General features: G+C 36.6%; 1 protein-coding gene across 1 annotated transcript; it reads left to right on the forward strand.

Moving 5' to 3' along the window:
- The first annotated feature begins 216 nt into the window (after positions 1 to 216).
- On the forward strand, positions 217 to 12,719 carry ube2d1b (ubiquitin-conjugating enzyme E2D 1b). Its single transcript, XM_055175752.2, has 7 exons — positions 217 to 418; positions 6,262 to 6,325; positions 6,416 to 6,447; positions 6,602 to 6,679; positions 6,763 to 6,868; positions 9,079 to 9,172; positions 12,225 to 12,719. Exons 1-7 carry the CDS (start codon positions 395 to 397, stop codon positions 12,268 to 12,270), a joined length of 444 nt encoding a protein of 147 aa, XP_055031727.1. The 5' UTR covers positions 217 to 394; the 3' UTR covers positions 12,271 to 12,719.
- Positions 12,720 to 13,385: the final 666 nt, after the last annotated feature.

Below are 13,385 nucleotides of genomic sequence, written 5' to 3' on the forward strand. Positions count from 1 at the left end.
AAAAACATGGGCATCAGTCAGATATATAAGATATGACACTCATAAGGCCTTTCCGGACATTGGGTCGTAAACAGAAATTGAGACAATAAAGAAATGATCGTTACAAAACTGACAACATCTTTGTCCACATGAAATTTTTCTGTCACTTTGTGATCGCCACGCAAACATTTATTTGTTTTTCCGATTGCGGCTGCGATACATAAGGACTTTTGTTTTGTCTTCAGCTCCGCACCGGAAGTGAGAGGTCGCTGCGCTACAGCTGTCTCTCTCTTTCTCGCAGTTCACATTCGGTTTTAAACTCAGGGAAACAGTATTGCTGAGGTTTTTCGTAGCAATAATATCGCACAGATAGTAACATTGATTAAATCTGGGGCACCATACACAGTAAGGCATCATGGCATTAAAGAGAATACAGAAGGTAAGAGCTTTGTTTTCAAATCGCCGAAGGATTTCCTTTAGCCTGACAACGTTAGCCAAGTTTTTGTTAACCTGCTAACCCTTTTTATCTCGCTGATCAAGTTGCAAACTAACATCTGTTACCAACTAGTAATGCTATTATTGGTATATGTGTTTTTGTTATTGTGTGTCACGTTTGAGTGTTTCGAAATAATGCGGAGACCTGAATATTTCGACGATATAAATTAAATGTAGCATACACCGGCTAACTACCAGTATTTCTCCACCGTAACCGCTTAGCCACTCTTTATTGTTTACTGGTGACAATTTGAATACACCCTTTAAATTTAGTTTCGTTTACAGTCTGTAATGTTCAGATCAGTCGTCGCCCGGCCATTGTCAATCGTGATGTTGTGTTTTGTGCGATAGCATCTATACACTTGTATGTTTATATAACAAACTATAAAACGCGTAATTTGGTATTATCAGAACTCTTAAATCGACCATTTATACTGGCAAATGTGCAGCGTTATCTAATAATAGATGTGCTGTCGGGTCTTTCCATCTGTATAATACAGGGTTCGAGAAGGCCCAGTGTTAAACAAAGACCCTTGCCCGAGCTTCAGTAACCACAGCAAATCATTTCATCCACTTTAACAAACCACTTTTGTGTTTTTTGTTTAAACGTCACAGTTGATGTGACATAACGAGTTACCTGGCCTACAGGTGACTTGGCATATTTTATACTGAATATTGTCATTTAGCGGTGTCGTTCCTGTTGTGTGTTTGACACAAAGCAATATAACCAGAATGTCAGAAGCTCCAGTATGACGCGATCAGTCTGGCAGTTTCTGTTTCGCAATACTGATGCCTGTCGCACTTTGACAGTGTTATTAAACTTCTTTTACTACCCGAAAGTTCTTGCTCCAGGGCATACAGTATAATCACAATTTGTGCATCTATTAAAATGAGCTCTTTAAGACTATTAATGAATTATCTGATTTTAATGATGAATATAATTAATTTTATTTTTATTTTACTTTAATATATGTTAAATGTTTTAATGTTTTTCTGAAGTGGGTGGTTTTTTTATTACTTGGTATAGCTCAAACTCACTGAAACGTATTGTATATAGAGTGGCAGTAAAGTGTATTTGGTTGCCACCACCACAAAAATATATTTGCTGTCAGAGCCTGAATGTTTGATCGTCTTTGCAATAAATAATAAAACATGAGCAAGTGATATTAAAGCAAAATGGTACAAGGAAAATGTATCACAAAGTTTGTTTTAAATGATTAATCAATAAATACACTGTTAAATATGAAGTATTTGGAAACTTGCTAAATGACCTTGGGACCAGTTAACTGCAAAATGTCTCAAAGTTAGGTTCTATAAACAGCTGTACAATTATTTATTGCCTAGTGCCACTACATTTTTTATTTATTTTATTTGATTCATTTTAATGTGTGGCTTACACTATTGGTCAAATGTTAACAAAGATATTAAAGAAATGAATTAGACTGAATATTGAAGATAAATCAGCCAATAAGAGTCAAGATTAAATATGAACTCCTTCAGTATTCTTTCAAATTCATCCTCAGGCGAATCTTCTAGAAGCTTCATGATAAAGTGACACAAGTATGGTTTTGCTATTTAAAAACTAGTTTTGAAACACTCACTTGCTCTTTATTTACATTTTCCCCATAATAATAGTAATACAATCATACAAACAATGGCATAACACAAATGTAACTGTGGGAATTATGTTGTGACTGAAAGCATCCAAAATGTTTAAAGGGACAATAAGTAGGATTTTCCTCCATCTAGTGGTGAAATTGTATTTTGCATTCAAACGAATAGTGCTCTCTAGCGCCTCGTTTTTCCAAATGCGTGTTGCAACTACGGTAGCCGTTATGTACTCACCGATCTCCTTGTCCGTTTCAGCTGGTTCACATGTTCTGAATGGAAACGCGTTGCAGAAACGAGTTGCGGTAGTCTAGTGTTTTTGTTGCTCTCTGCTTCTATAGTTTTTCAATATGGCGGAACGACATGGAAGCCTCCTTGGACTCACCCATTCAGGTTAAATAAAAAGAAAAAAATTCTAAGCTTACAAAGTCAGATCATTGCCAGAAGTCATTTGACACCAATGAAGACATATTTTTGAATCAAGGCATTGATTTTATCTAATAAAGTACTTTAAAAAAAATTATACATTGTCCATTTAAAGAATACTGAGGAAGTTCACATTTAATCTGGGCTCTTATTTGCTGCTTTTTCTTTAATCTTCAGTTGAATTGGTTTATTTAAATAATTTTAAAAACTTTTAGTTTTCTAATAACAGAAATTAATCTGCAGTAGGGGTGTAACGGTACGCAAAAATCACGGTTCGGTGCGAACCCCGGTTTTGAAGCCACGGTTCGGTTAATTTTCGGTACAGTAAGGGAAAAATGCAAACATTAAACTGCAGGTTGTTTATTACTATACATTTTTTTTTACAATTTGTTTACACTTTTTTTAAACACTTTTTATTAAAATATAACACATAAAATATATATAAAATGAAAAAATAATAAATAAAATACTACTGCAAAGTTCTTTTTTACATTATTTTATAACAGAAGGTAACTCTTTTCTTAATCTTCTCTTAAACTTTTTTCTACTAAAACCTTGAACTAACAAATTCAATTCCTGAATACATTTATGAACTATTAGCCTACATTTTTGCCACCAAAAATTTTCTGTTTTGATTTATTTTGGATTGTTTACCTCACAGTATTGAATTGGCTATGTACCATCTCTGTATAAAAATAATATTACTGCTCTATGTGTAACTGCATAGCAAGCAACATGATGATATACTTATTATACACTCATTTTGAGATTAGTGAGGTGCATACATAGCCATCTTTGATCTTTTGCATGTTTCTCCTAATCTTTGCTTGTGTCGTCAATGTAAGCTGCCTGTGACTTTACTAACGAACCCCTCCGCAGCTGAGTAACAGTTAAGTAAACCCGGGTTACAGCTCTTCTCTGTCCCGACCAGCTGATCGCATTGTGACAATGATATGATTGACGTGATGTGCAGATGAAAAATCTGATCACGCATTCCTTATTCTCGCTGTCACAGAAATCGCGTCTCATGATTGCGTAGCAACGAAAGACGCGCATCCTCTCACGGACTTTTGAAAGAACAAAGCAGCGCGTTGACACGCATTGAACATGCGCTTTTAGATACGACACGTAAACGTTTACATCAATAATCAAACGGATATACAACTAAGTAAATACAAATCTTTCTGCGGGCCGAATTATGTTATATGTTTGACAGAAGACTTGCGCTGAACACGGAGACTTCCGCCACTTAATATGTTCGTGCGGAAACGCACGTATTATGTTCCGCACAGGCACACACAAAATGCATTCGGCCTTTCGGTGCACGTGTGCACCGTGCCGAAAGCCCTGAACCGAAACGGTCCGGTTCGAATACACGTACCGTTACACCCCTAATCTGCAGGGCTCCAGACTGCCACCAAATGGAAGCATTTTGCCACCAAAATTTGAGAGTGTGCCACTGAATTTTACATCCACTCGCACATGTGCGACCAGTAAATTTGACCTTTTTTTGTGATGTGACACTGAATTTGATTACAGCACGTTGTACTTTCTGCATCTATCATTAAAGTATTTATTAGTAATACAGTGGAAATTAGTAGAAATGTGAATATTTGGTTAGCTTGTTGAATTACGGTGTGTGCCCCTAAATTTTCTGGGTGCGCCCCTAAAATTTTCAGTTGGGGGCTATTGTGCTCCTAGTAAAAAAGGTTGGTCTGGAGCCCCGATCTGTTTGACACAGGTATAATTATAATTTTGTCTACGAAAGTAATTTCAACCCTTAAACCATACACTATGGGGCGGTTTCCCGGACCAGGATTAGCTTAATCCAGGACTAGGCCTTAGTATAATTAGGAAATATAACTAGTTTTAACAAACATGCCTTACTAAAAACATTACCTGTGTGCATTTTGAGGTAAAACAAAGGGCCCTGATGTATTTTAAGATAATCAGTGCAAGTTGTTTTCAGTTTAGAGAGCTCTTAAAAGTGTTTAAGTCTAGGACCAGTCTAATCCCTGTCCGGGAAACTGCCCCTATATGTTTAAGATAATTATTAACATTTCAGTCAAGTGTTTAAAACTTTTGACCAATAGTGTACATATATGTGTGACACATTGAAAGTGATTTCAGGGGTCGTTTGCACGACATTGTTTTCAAACTAAACCAGTTTTTATGTGTTTTTGCTGCTCGTTTACAAAACAATGAATGGCGTTTTGGAGTCCTGAAAATACAAACATTTGAAGACACCTTGTCATTTCTGTAATAAACCTACTAGAGGTCTACAGATTTTACCGATGACTAGGCTGGTCCGTACTTGCTGATTAATCGACCAATAGTTTTAAAATGGATTCTGGGTATAAATACAAACATAACACTCAGAGTGAAACAGTGCTAAAACAAAATCCAAAAGTAATAGTACTGAACCATGAAAATGTGGAAAATAAATACATTTATAAATAAAATAAATAAATTAATTATATTAATAAGTATTGAAGTAAATGCTTCACACTGGTTACCTTTTAAATGACATAAATGTATATTATAGTCTTGCATTTTATTTGCTTCTGTTTTAATACTTAATGATTGTCTAATCAAAATTACAAAAGATGTATTGCAGTGATGATAAAGAACTGAAATAAATTTTTTATTGTTGGATATGGTAATATAGCCGGCAGCTGCATATAGTTTGCTTTCTTTCATTATTAACTTTAAATATACAGCTTAGCCGACTACATCAAGGATAAACCAGCTGGATATAAACTAATGCAAATATATGGTAGTAATCATGACATTTGAGTTGAATTTATCTGTAAACATTTTTGTGTAACTGTTTGAGGTACTACTAATCAGTGTTGGGGAAAGTTACTTTTAAAAGTAATGCATTACAATATTAAGTTACTCCCAAAAAAAGTAACTAATTGCATTACTTAGTTACTTTTCATGGAAAGTAATGCTTACGTTACTTTTAGTTACTTTTGCGTTACTTTTTCTTGGCTAAAGCTTGATCTCTTTCAGGCCTTGCAGGTGTTTTTATGACTAAAAAGTTCTGCATTCAGAAATTGCACATTTCATCACAAAAATGTTGAGCTCCCGCCTGCCATCTCAGTTTCTGACTCAAACTGTTTCCACACAGGCACAGAGAGTGCATACGTTTAGTTTAATTCAGTACATATTTTTTAATCAAATTAATTAAACTAAAAAAGTAACTTGAGTTACCTTTTTGAAAAAGTAACTCACATATTAATGTGTACATTTAAAAAGTAATGCGTTACTTTACTCGTTACTTCAGAAAAGTAATATTATTACGTAACTAAAGTTACTTGTAATGCGTTACCCCCAACACTGCTACTAATATTAGCGTCCTGTCAGTCTTGAAGACAAACTTAGGTTCTTGTTGTTGTTTCTCTGTTAATGCAGTATCTAGGAATTACTTTATATAATGTTATTAAGCAAAGGATGCAACTCTATGCATGGATTTTTGCCGGTAGCCCATTGTTCCACCAATGAACTATCGGTGCCGATTAATCTGCAAAACCGATTAATCGTCTACTTCTAAAACCTACCTCATCGTTCACCCAACCAAAACTTTTTTGACTATTATTTGCGTTTATCGCTTTGTGGGCAGAATTGTAATTGCCTTAATACTTTTTGTGCTACTGTATACTATGTAGGCAATGGCATGTGTAAACATAACTTGTTCAACATGCCGTGACTTAACGAATTGTATTTCAATGTAGTTATTATTGATTTCAGGAGCTTCAGGATCTGCAGAGGGATCCTCCCGCCCAGTGCTCTGCTGGACCTGTCGGCGATGACCGTAAGTTACCCTTCAGTCTGTTTCACATGACAACAGATGATATCTGACTCATTAGAATTTCAATAAACCTCTTCTTTCCTTTATTTGTAGTGTTTCACTGGCAGGCAACAATAATGGGACCTGTAAGTATTTACATCATTGCCCTTTAGCAGTTTGTTTTGACTAATAATACTTTTGAATGGGGATGTTTTCACAATGCTTTTGGGAATCATTTGAAAAACAAGAAACCAGTCTGAGGAATGAAATTGTTCTGCCTTATATTTTTTGCATTTTTAGAGTGACAGCCCATACCAAGGGGGGGTCTTCTTTCTCACAATTCACTTTCCTACAGACTATCCCTTCAAGCCACCAAAGGTAATGATAGTAACACCCCACCCCCATTATATTACTTATAATGTTTTCATAATAGCATTTTGACGCCCTTCACCTTTTAACAGGTAGCGTTTACAACAAAAATCTACCATCCCAACATTAACAGTAATGGAAGTATTTGCCTGGACATCCTGAGGTCACAGTGGTCTCCAGCACTAACAGTTTCAAAAGGTACAGCACTACAGTAAAACATTTTTCTGGTACTATTTAGTTAGGACTGGGTGATTTTACCTTCTTTTTTTTCCATGAATTCGAATTTCGGATGTGATTTTATTTCAATCGGGGAATCGAGATTTTGAATGGAAGTTCGTTACCGTCAAAGTGAAACTTACAACAGTGTTATACTGCATTGAAAATGCAACGGTCCGAGCAAACAATACATTAAATAACCTATACAAAAAGTTTCTTTGTCAAATGTTCTTAAAAAAAATCTAGATTTATTTTTTGGCCATATCGCCCAGCCGTATATTTAGTGTTGCTTGGGCATGTTGCGATAGTCCATGTTACCATTGCTACACAGTGGTCAGCCTCTCAACTGTTACATCACTTGCCCACCGCAAAACCATCCTTTAGATTTTTTTTAATAGTAATTAAATCATTTAGTTTAGTCAAGCTGCATTTAGACCAGGGTTCCCGCGGGGTCTTAAAAAGTCTTAAAAAGTCTGAAATTTAGAAAGTTAAATTTAAGGCCATAAAAAGTCTTAAAAATGGCCAGATTTTCACCCTAGGTCTTAAATTTAATTAACCCAAGTCTTAAATTTCTTACCTCCATTTATTCCCGAAAAGGTTGTCCGAAAAAAAATAAAATGGTAAATTAAAATGCCTCAGTGATGGAGGAAGAATGTATTTGATGGGTGGGCCTCTAAAAAGAAAAGTTCTGCACTTTGCGTGTCACTGAATGTCTCTTCAATCCAGTTTTAAATCATTATTTTTTAAAGAGAATACAAATGTAGGCTATTATAATCCACGCAATTCATGCCATAAGCTATATTTCAGATGTTGTGATCCGACTGTACACTAGGTTTGGCGAGAAAAATCTTTTCTGTGTTACTTTAACCAACTAGCCCGTGGCTTACCAGAGCATTTGCAAGGTTCTGAAACAGAGGACCCAGAAGCGAAAAAATCAACACTGCTTTATTAAAAATCAACTTAAACAGTCAGGCCGTCAATTCCCGCGCCATCAACAATGAGTCAACTTTAGTGTTACACAGTTTTCATATGCAGCCTACAAATGCGACCTCTGGAGGCTACAGCCTTCGGATTTAGAAACGGCATTGTTTGCAACACACAACAAACCACGAACAGCCTTTTAATAGTAAATTTCCTTTTCATTTCATTATTGTGTAATTAGAGAGGGGAATAAATGCGATGGCGGTATAGTCCATATTTATGCACATAACGTATGGGTGGAGAAAGTGTAAAACATGTTAACAAGCCACATATCAGCAGCTGACCATACTGATCTTCCCATATTAGTGGATTTTATTTGTCAAAAAAAAAATAAAAAAAATAAACAAAGATATAATAAAAATATAATGTTTTGAGAATTTCTGAGATCATTGTGCCGCTTTGGTCTTAAATTTTCTTAAATTTTCTTAAAAAGGTCTTAAAAAGTCTTAAATTTGACTTGATGAAACCTGCAGGAACCCTGTAGACTAGCAGCGACTAGCAGTAGCAGAGCGACGCGATCTCATTGATTTCAATGAAAGATTGGCGACTTCCGACGACACGAGCGAGAGTGACCGTTGGCAACTGGATGAGAAAAGTTGAGAAATGTTAACTTTATGCAAATTTTGAGCGACTTTTGGGGAGACTACCAATGAGAACGAAACAGTGGAGTTCACGTCATTCGTCTCTTGTCAGTTACTGGAGTGGACGGTACTCATTTGTTTATGACAACCAGATTGAGAAACGCCTCTTTTGAAAGAGATCACATTTTATTTATCATTTAATGAGAGTGAGGCGCCGCCAGCTGACTGACATTTGGATACTTATTCATTTTGTTAACATAGTTTTATGTTTAATGTTAGCAAGTTCATTTTTTTGTTGTCCCGATGTTCAGTCCAAAATGCACTCCTAAAGTTTGGGACGTGCGGGCAACATGTCAGAATTACCATCACGCACCGGCTCACTTCAAGCACTTAAATAAGTGCATTGCTATTAATTTAAAAGGCTAATGGCTGCACACGCATTTATAAGCGATTTAACAAGCAAGCACCTCATACAAAAAATCTATTTCTTTCTTTTTTTAAATGATGACCGGGTTTGTCACACACCGAGTGGTGAAATTTCCTCAACATCACATTCCTAGTGGTGCTGTATATTTTGTTTCCTAATGTGAGATGTAATGTTTGTAATCTTTGTTTTCATCTCTTTCGCAGTTCTTTTGTCCATATGTTCTTTGCTTTGTGATCCAAATCCTGATGACCCCTTAGTCCCAGACATAGCACACATCTACAAATCAGACAAAGAAAAGTAAGTACATGCATTGAGAAAAAGGTTTGCCTGCTGTATTTATTTATTTATTTATTTGCCCTCACAACAACATCAGCATTAACATATTTGTCTGGCTTTTTATTGGTAAGCACAACAACATTAACATTGCATAAAACAATGCAATAAAAACATATAATAAATAATGCAGTAGGGCACATGTAAACATGATGCCAGTCAAACAAAACAAGGCAGAGGGAAAAATAAAGGTATCATGGAAAACCAATAAAACCAAACAATCTCGCAGCCCAAGGTACAGAAGAGTACAGATCTTTAGTTAATTATTTGAGTATTTATTTATGTATAAGAGGTTATAAAATTATAAAGCTCACCTGACTTGGAATTCATGAACATAAACAGTAGATTTAATTGCTCTAAGGCAGTGATTCTCAAACTGGGGGCCAGGGCCCACTGGGGGGTCGCGAGACGGTGCCAGGGGGCCCCAGTTTTTTGACATTTTATAAAATAAATAAATTCATCATGAATTCTGTGCAATTAAACCCAAAAAAATAAGGCTACTAACCAACAGCACTACTTTGTATCATTCAATATGTTTTGTTTAATTAAAAGTTGAGTTTAAGAACAGTTTTTTGTCATACATTTTCTTTGGGGGGCGGCGAAGGAATGCGCCATACAAGGGGGGGGGGGGGCGCACGCACGCTGAAAAAGTTTAAAAAACACTGCTCTAAGGTGTCTGTCTAAAGCTAGCGGATTTAGGGGCTGATCACACCAAACGCGTTTTAAACGCTTGGAAATGCAAGGTGCAACACACTGCCTTTTTTTGGTCACTTTAAACAAGAGCAGTGTTCTGTGGCTTTTTATGTTGCTAGGCAACCACTGTATCGCCTATAGTACGAGCGTTTGTGAAATTTAGTACGAACACGCAGGAGACAGTGATTGAATGCAGTCTCGGGTTGTTCCAAGCAAACTTCTGTCACCACAACAGAATGCCCACCTGTCCCCTCATTTGATTGGACAATAGAAGAACACAATGACGTCAGGCGCTTTTCCTCTCAGAGCACTCCTTCAAAACCACATGGCGCGGAAGGGGCGGCCAAAACGCAAGCGGTTCGGTGCGGATAAACAGTGCGCATAATGCTTACTGCCCATAGAAAACCTTTTAAAAAAGGCACTTGCCTCTGCCATAAACGCGTTCTGTGTGACCGGCCCCTTAAAATGTATCTGGCTAGATTTGTGGGATTTCTCAGACTTATAATTTCAACAATGGTGTGAAGATCATATGATTTGTGAGGCATATTTCTTCAATGCCAAAGTTGGTGTTGAATCAGAGTAGGTGTTTCTCAATGTCAAGGATACTTGGTCTTTCCAAGTCACCTTCAGAGGCTAGGCGAGGCTCCTCTTTAGCAAGTGCGCGTCATTAAGTCAGTAAAAAGCTGTGCTTTCGGCGCTGCTCGCATAGGATTGTGGGTGATTTGAGAGCGTAAAGAACACAAAGGATACTCGTATGCATCCTTTGCTGTATATGGGATTTTTTTTTTTCGAACGAAGGACTCGTTCCTTGGTTGAAACTCCGAGGATCCTCGATATTGGAACAGTCCTCCGACGGATGTCGATGACATAGCATCCTCGAAATTCTGGCTTCCGAGGATCCTTTCTTGACATTGAGAAACACCTAGTGTCTGAAGTCGCTGAAGTTACCCTTTAAATTGCGCAAATTAAAATTGCGAATTAAAAATATATGTTAAATGGAAACCCGTCAATATCGCAAATATTTTTATGTTTGCATTAGGCGGTAAAGGTCACATGATCATTCTTGAAACCTGTGAAATTACAAGGGCCGGGACTCGATTAAAAAAATTAATCTAATTAATTAGAGGCTTTGTAATTAATTAATCGAAATTAATCACATTTTAATCACATATAAATATTTGACCTGAGAACATTGAGAAATTATTTTTTCACATGGATTTTTAGTATACTATGAATAATGACTGAATACATAAGCTTAAGCAACAAAATATTGTTTATTTTTGTTCAACCAAGTCGTTGTACTCGGAGTCGGGCTAACGTCCACGCTAGCTGCTATATGTTTTGCATTGAGATGATACTTGAGGCTCGATGTGCTGCGGTGATATGCGAATTCCTTGTTGCATAGCTTACACACAACCATTCTCTTATCGACGCTTCCATCCGCACAATTTCCCATCCACGGGGCCAACCAAAGCGATCTCATCAGCTTCTTCGTTCATGTTCACTGTGGTTTGTTGTTGTCTGAAGTCATGAACGCTAGTTGGTGCTCCAGTATAATCGGTCCGCCGAAACTCATCCAATGAGAAATGTTCCGCGGTGCAAAAATAAGTGCGATTAAAATGCGTTAAAAATGTTTAAAGTTAAAGTCCCGGCCCTAGAAATTATGTACTATAACTTCCTAGAAACACCTCATACGTGGCCCATTCAAAGTATAAGGGGCTTTCCTTGCCATAACATTTCTGCATTTCCTTCGATTAAAAAGTAATGACTAATGCGGTGGCGTGATTATACATAAACTTACCAATGTCTGGCTCAATGATTTCTGGAATGACTCATCACAAGTGGAAAAAATATGGTTTAGTTGCATAAGATTGGTTAATGGAAATGCCATCACTTTGCAATAGTTTTTAGAAAATATTGCCAAAGGTTTGGGCAAATCTGTAATGGAAACTAGGCTTGTGTATGTTCTGAATAGGATTAATAACCACTGCGGCTCACTGCTGACTCAAAGATTTAAACATATTTGAAAATTATTATTTATGATAGTTGCACTCTCATCTGATCCAAATGCTTTGCTTCACTTTTTTGCACACTTCACATTTGTGTTTGCGTGTATTTTTCAAAGCAATTTGCATTTAAAGTTAGACATTTTCTAGGTATATGGGTTTCTGAGAATTGATCATACAACCTTGGCGATCCAAGTGCCTTGCTGTACCAGTTACACCAACTGCCAATATACAACCAAACATACATACACAGGCTAAAGTCAGTTTTCAAAACAAACCAAGACTGTTAATCTCATGATTTATTTGTTTTTACACAGGTACAACAGACTAGCAAGAGAATGGACCCAGAAGTATGCAATGTGAAGACTTAATGGACACTTTTTTTAAGTCATAAATCACTGTAAATTCTAGCATCTAAAAACTAAGATTAGGTTATATTATTAAACACATACTGTACTGTTAACATTTACCATCTGAAATGACCAATAATAATAGCTGAACTAGTGTTTTGAAGGGGACTGTGCGCTGCACAAAAGACATGAAGCTTTTTATTAAGTTTTTGCATTTTGGTCACCCCCGCAGTGGTGTTGGGCACTTTGTTTTCTTGTTTCATAAATCCTATTTAAGATTGGCATGATGTTATACAGCTGCGGTTACCCCACAAGAGGGCAATTAAGAAATTGAAAACAGTTTTATTGTATCTCTCATTCAACTGATTATGTTTTCTTTTAGATATTTTTATTGTATAGTCAAGAGCTACTATACTGGATCTATTTTTTTTTATTTTGCATTAAAATTTGTTTAAAAGTCTGCATCTCTTTCATTTCTTTCTCGGGATTTTCTTTAAACGTGCCTTCATAAGTAGCTTAAAGGTTCTTTTACTTATCTATTACACTATATAGCAGGGGTGGGCTTTTCTGGTCCTGGAGGGCCACAGTCCTGCAGAGTTTCGCTCCAACCCTAATAAAACACCTGAAAAATCAAATAAAAGTCTTTAGTTTTACTTGCAAATGACGTTCAGGTGTGTTTGATTAGGGTTGGAGCTAAACTCTCCAGGACTGTGGCCCTCCTTGACCAGGAATGTCCACCCCTGTTGTCCAATGTTGTTCCTGGAGGGCACCATAATTTTAGTTTCAACCCTACTCCAAACACACCTGCCTCTGTTTTAACTAGCCCTGAACAACTTGATTAGCAGGTTCCGTTGTGTTTGATTGGGGTTGTGAAATCTGCAGGACAGGTGCCCTTTCAGGAACAAGGTTTTCTGGACAGGGCTTATCTTAGTCCCAGAATAAAATTGCATGTGTAAGCTGCCTTAATTTAAAAACATCTTGTACAGACATATCTTAACATATATCAGTGTCATTGTTTTGTCTCATGATGCACACCAGTATTGTTTTTTTATAAGAAATGTTTATACAAACTACTTAAATGTCCTAATATAATTTAGGCCTAGTCCTGGATTAATCTAAACCATGTCT

This window comes from Misgurnus anguillicaudatus, chromosome 4, assembly GCF_027580225.2.
Source record: "Misgurnus anguillicaudatus chromosome 4, ASM2758022v2, whole genome shotgun sequence".
Taxonomy (NCBI): Eukaryota; Metazoa; Chordata; class Actinopteri; order Cypriniformes; family Cobitidae; genus Misgurnus; species Misgurnus anguillicaudatus.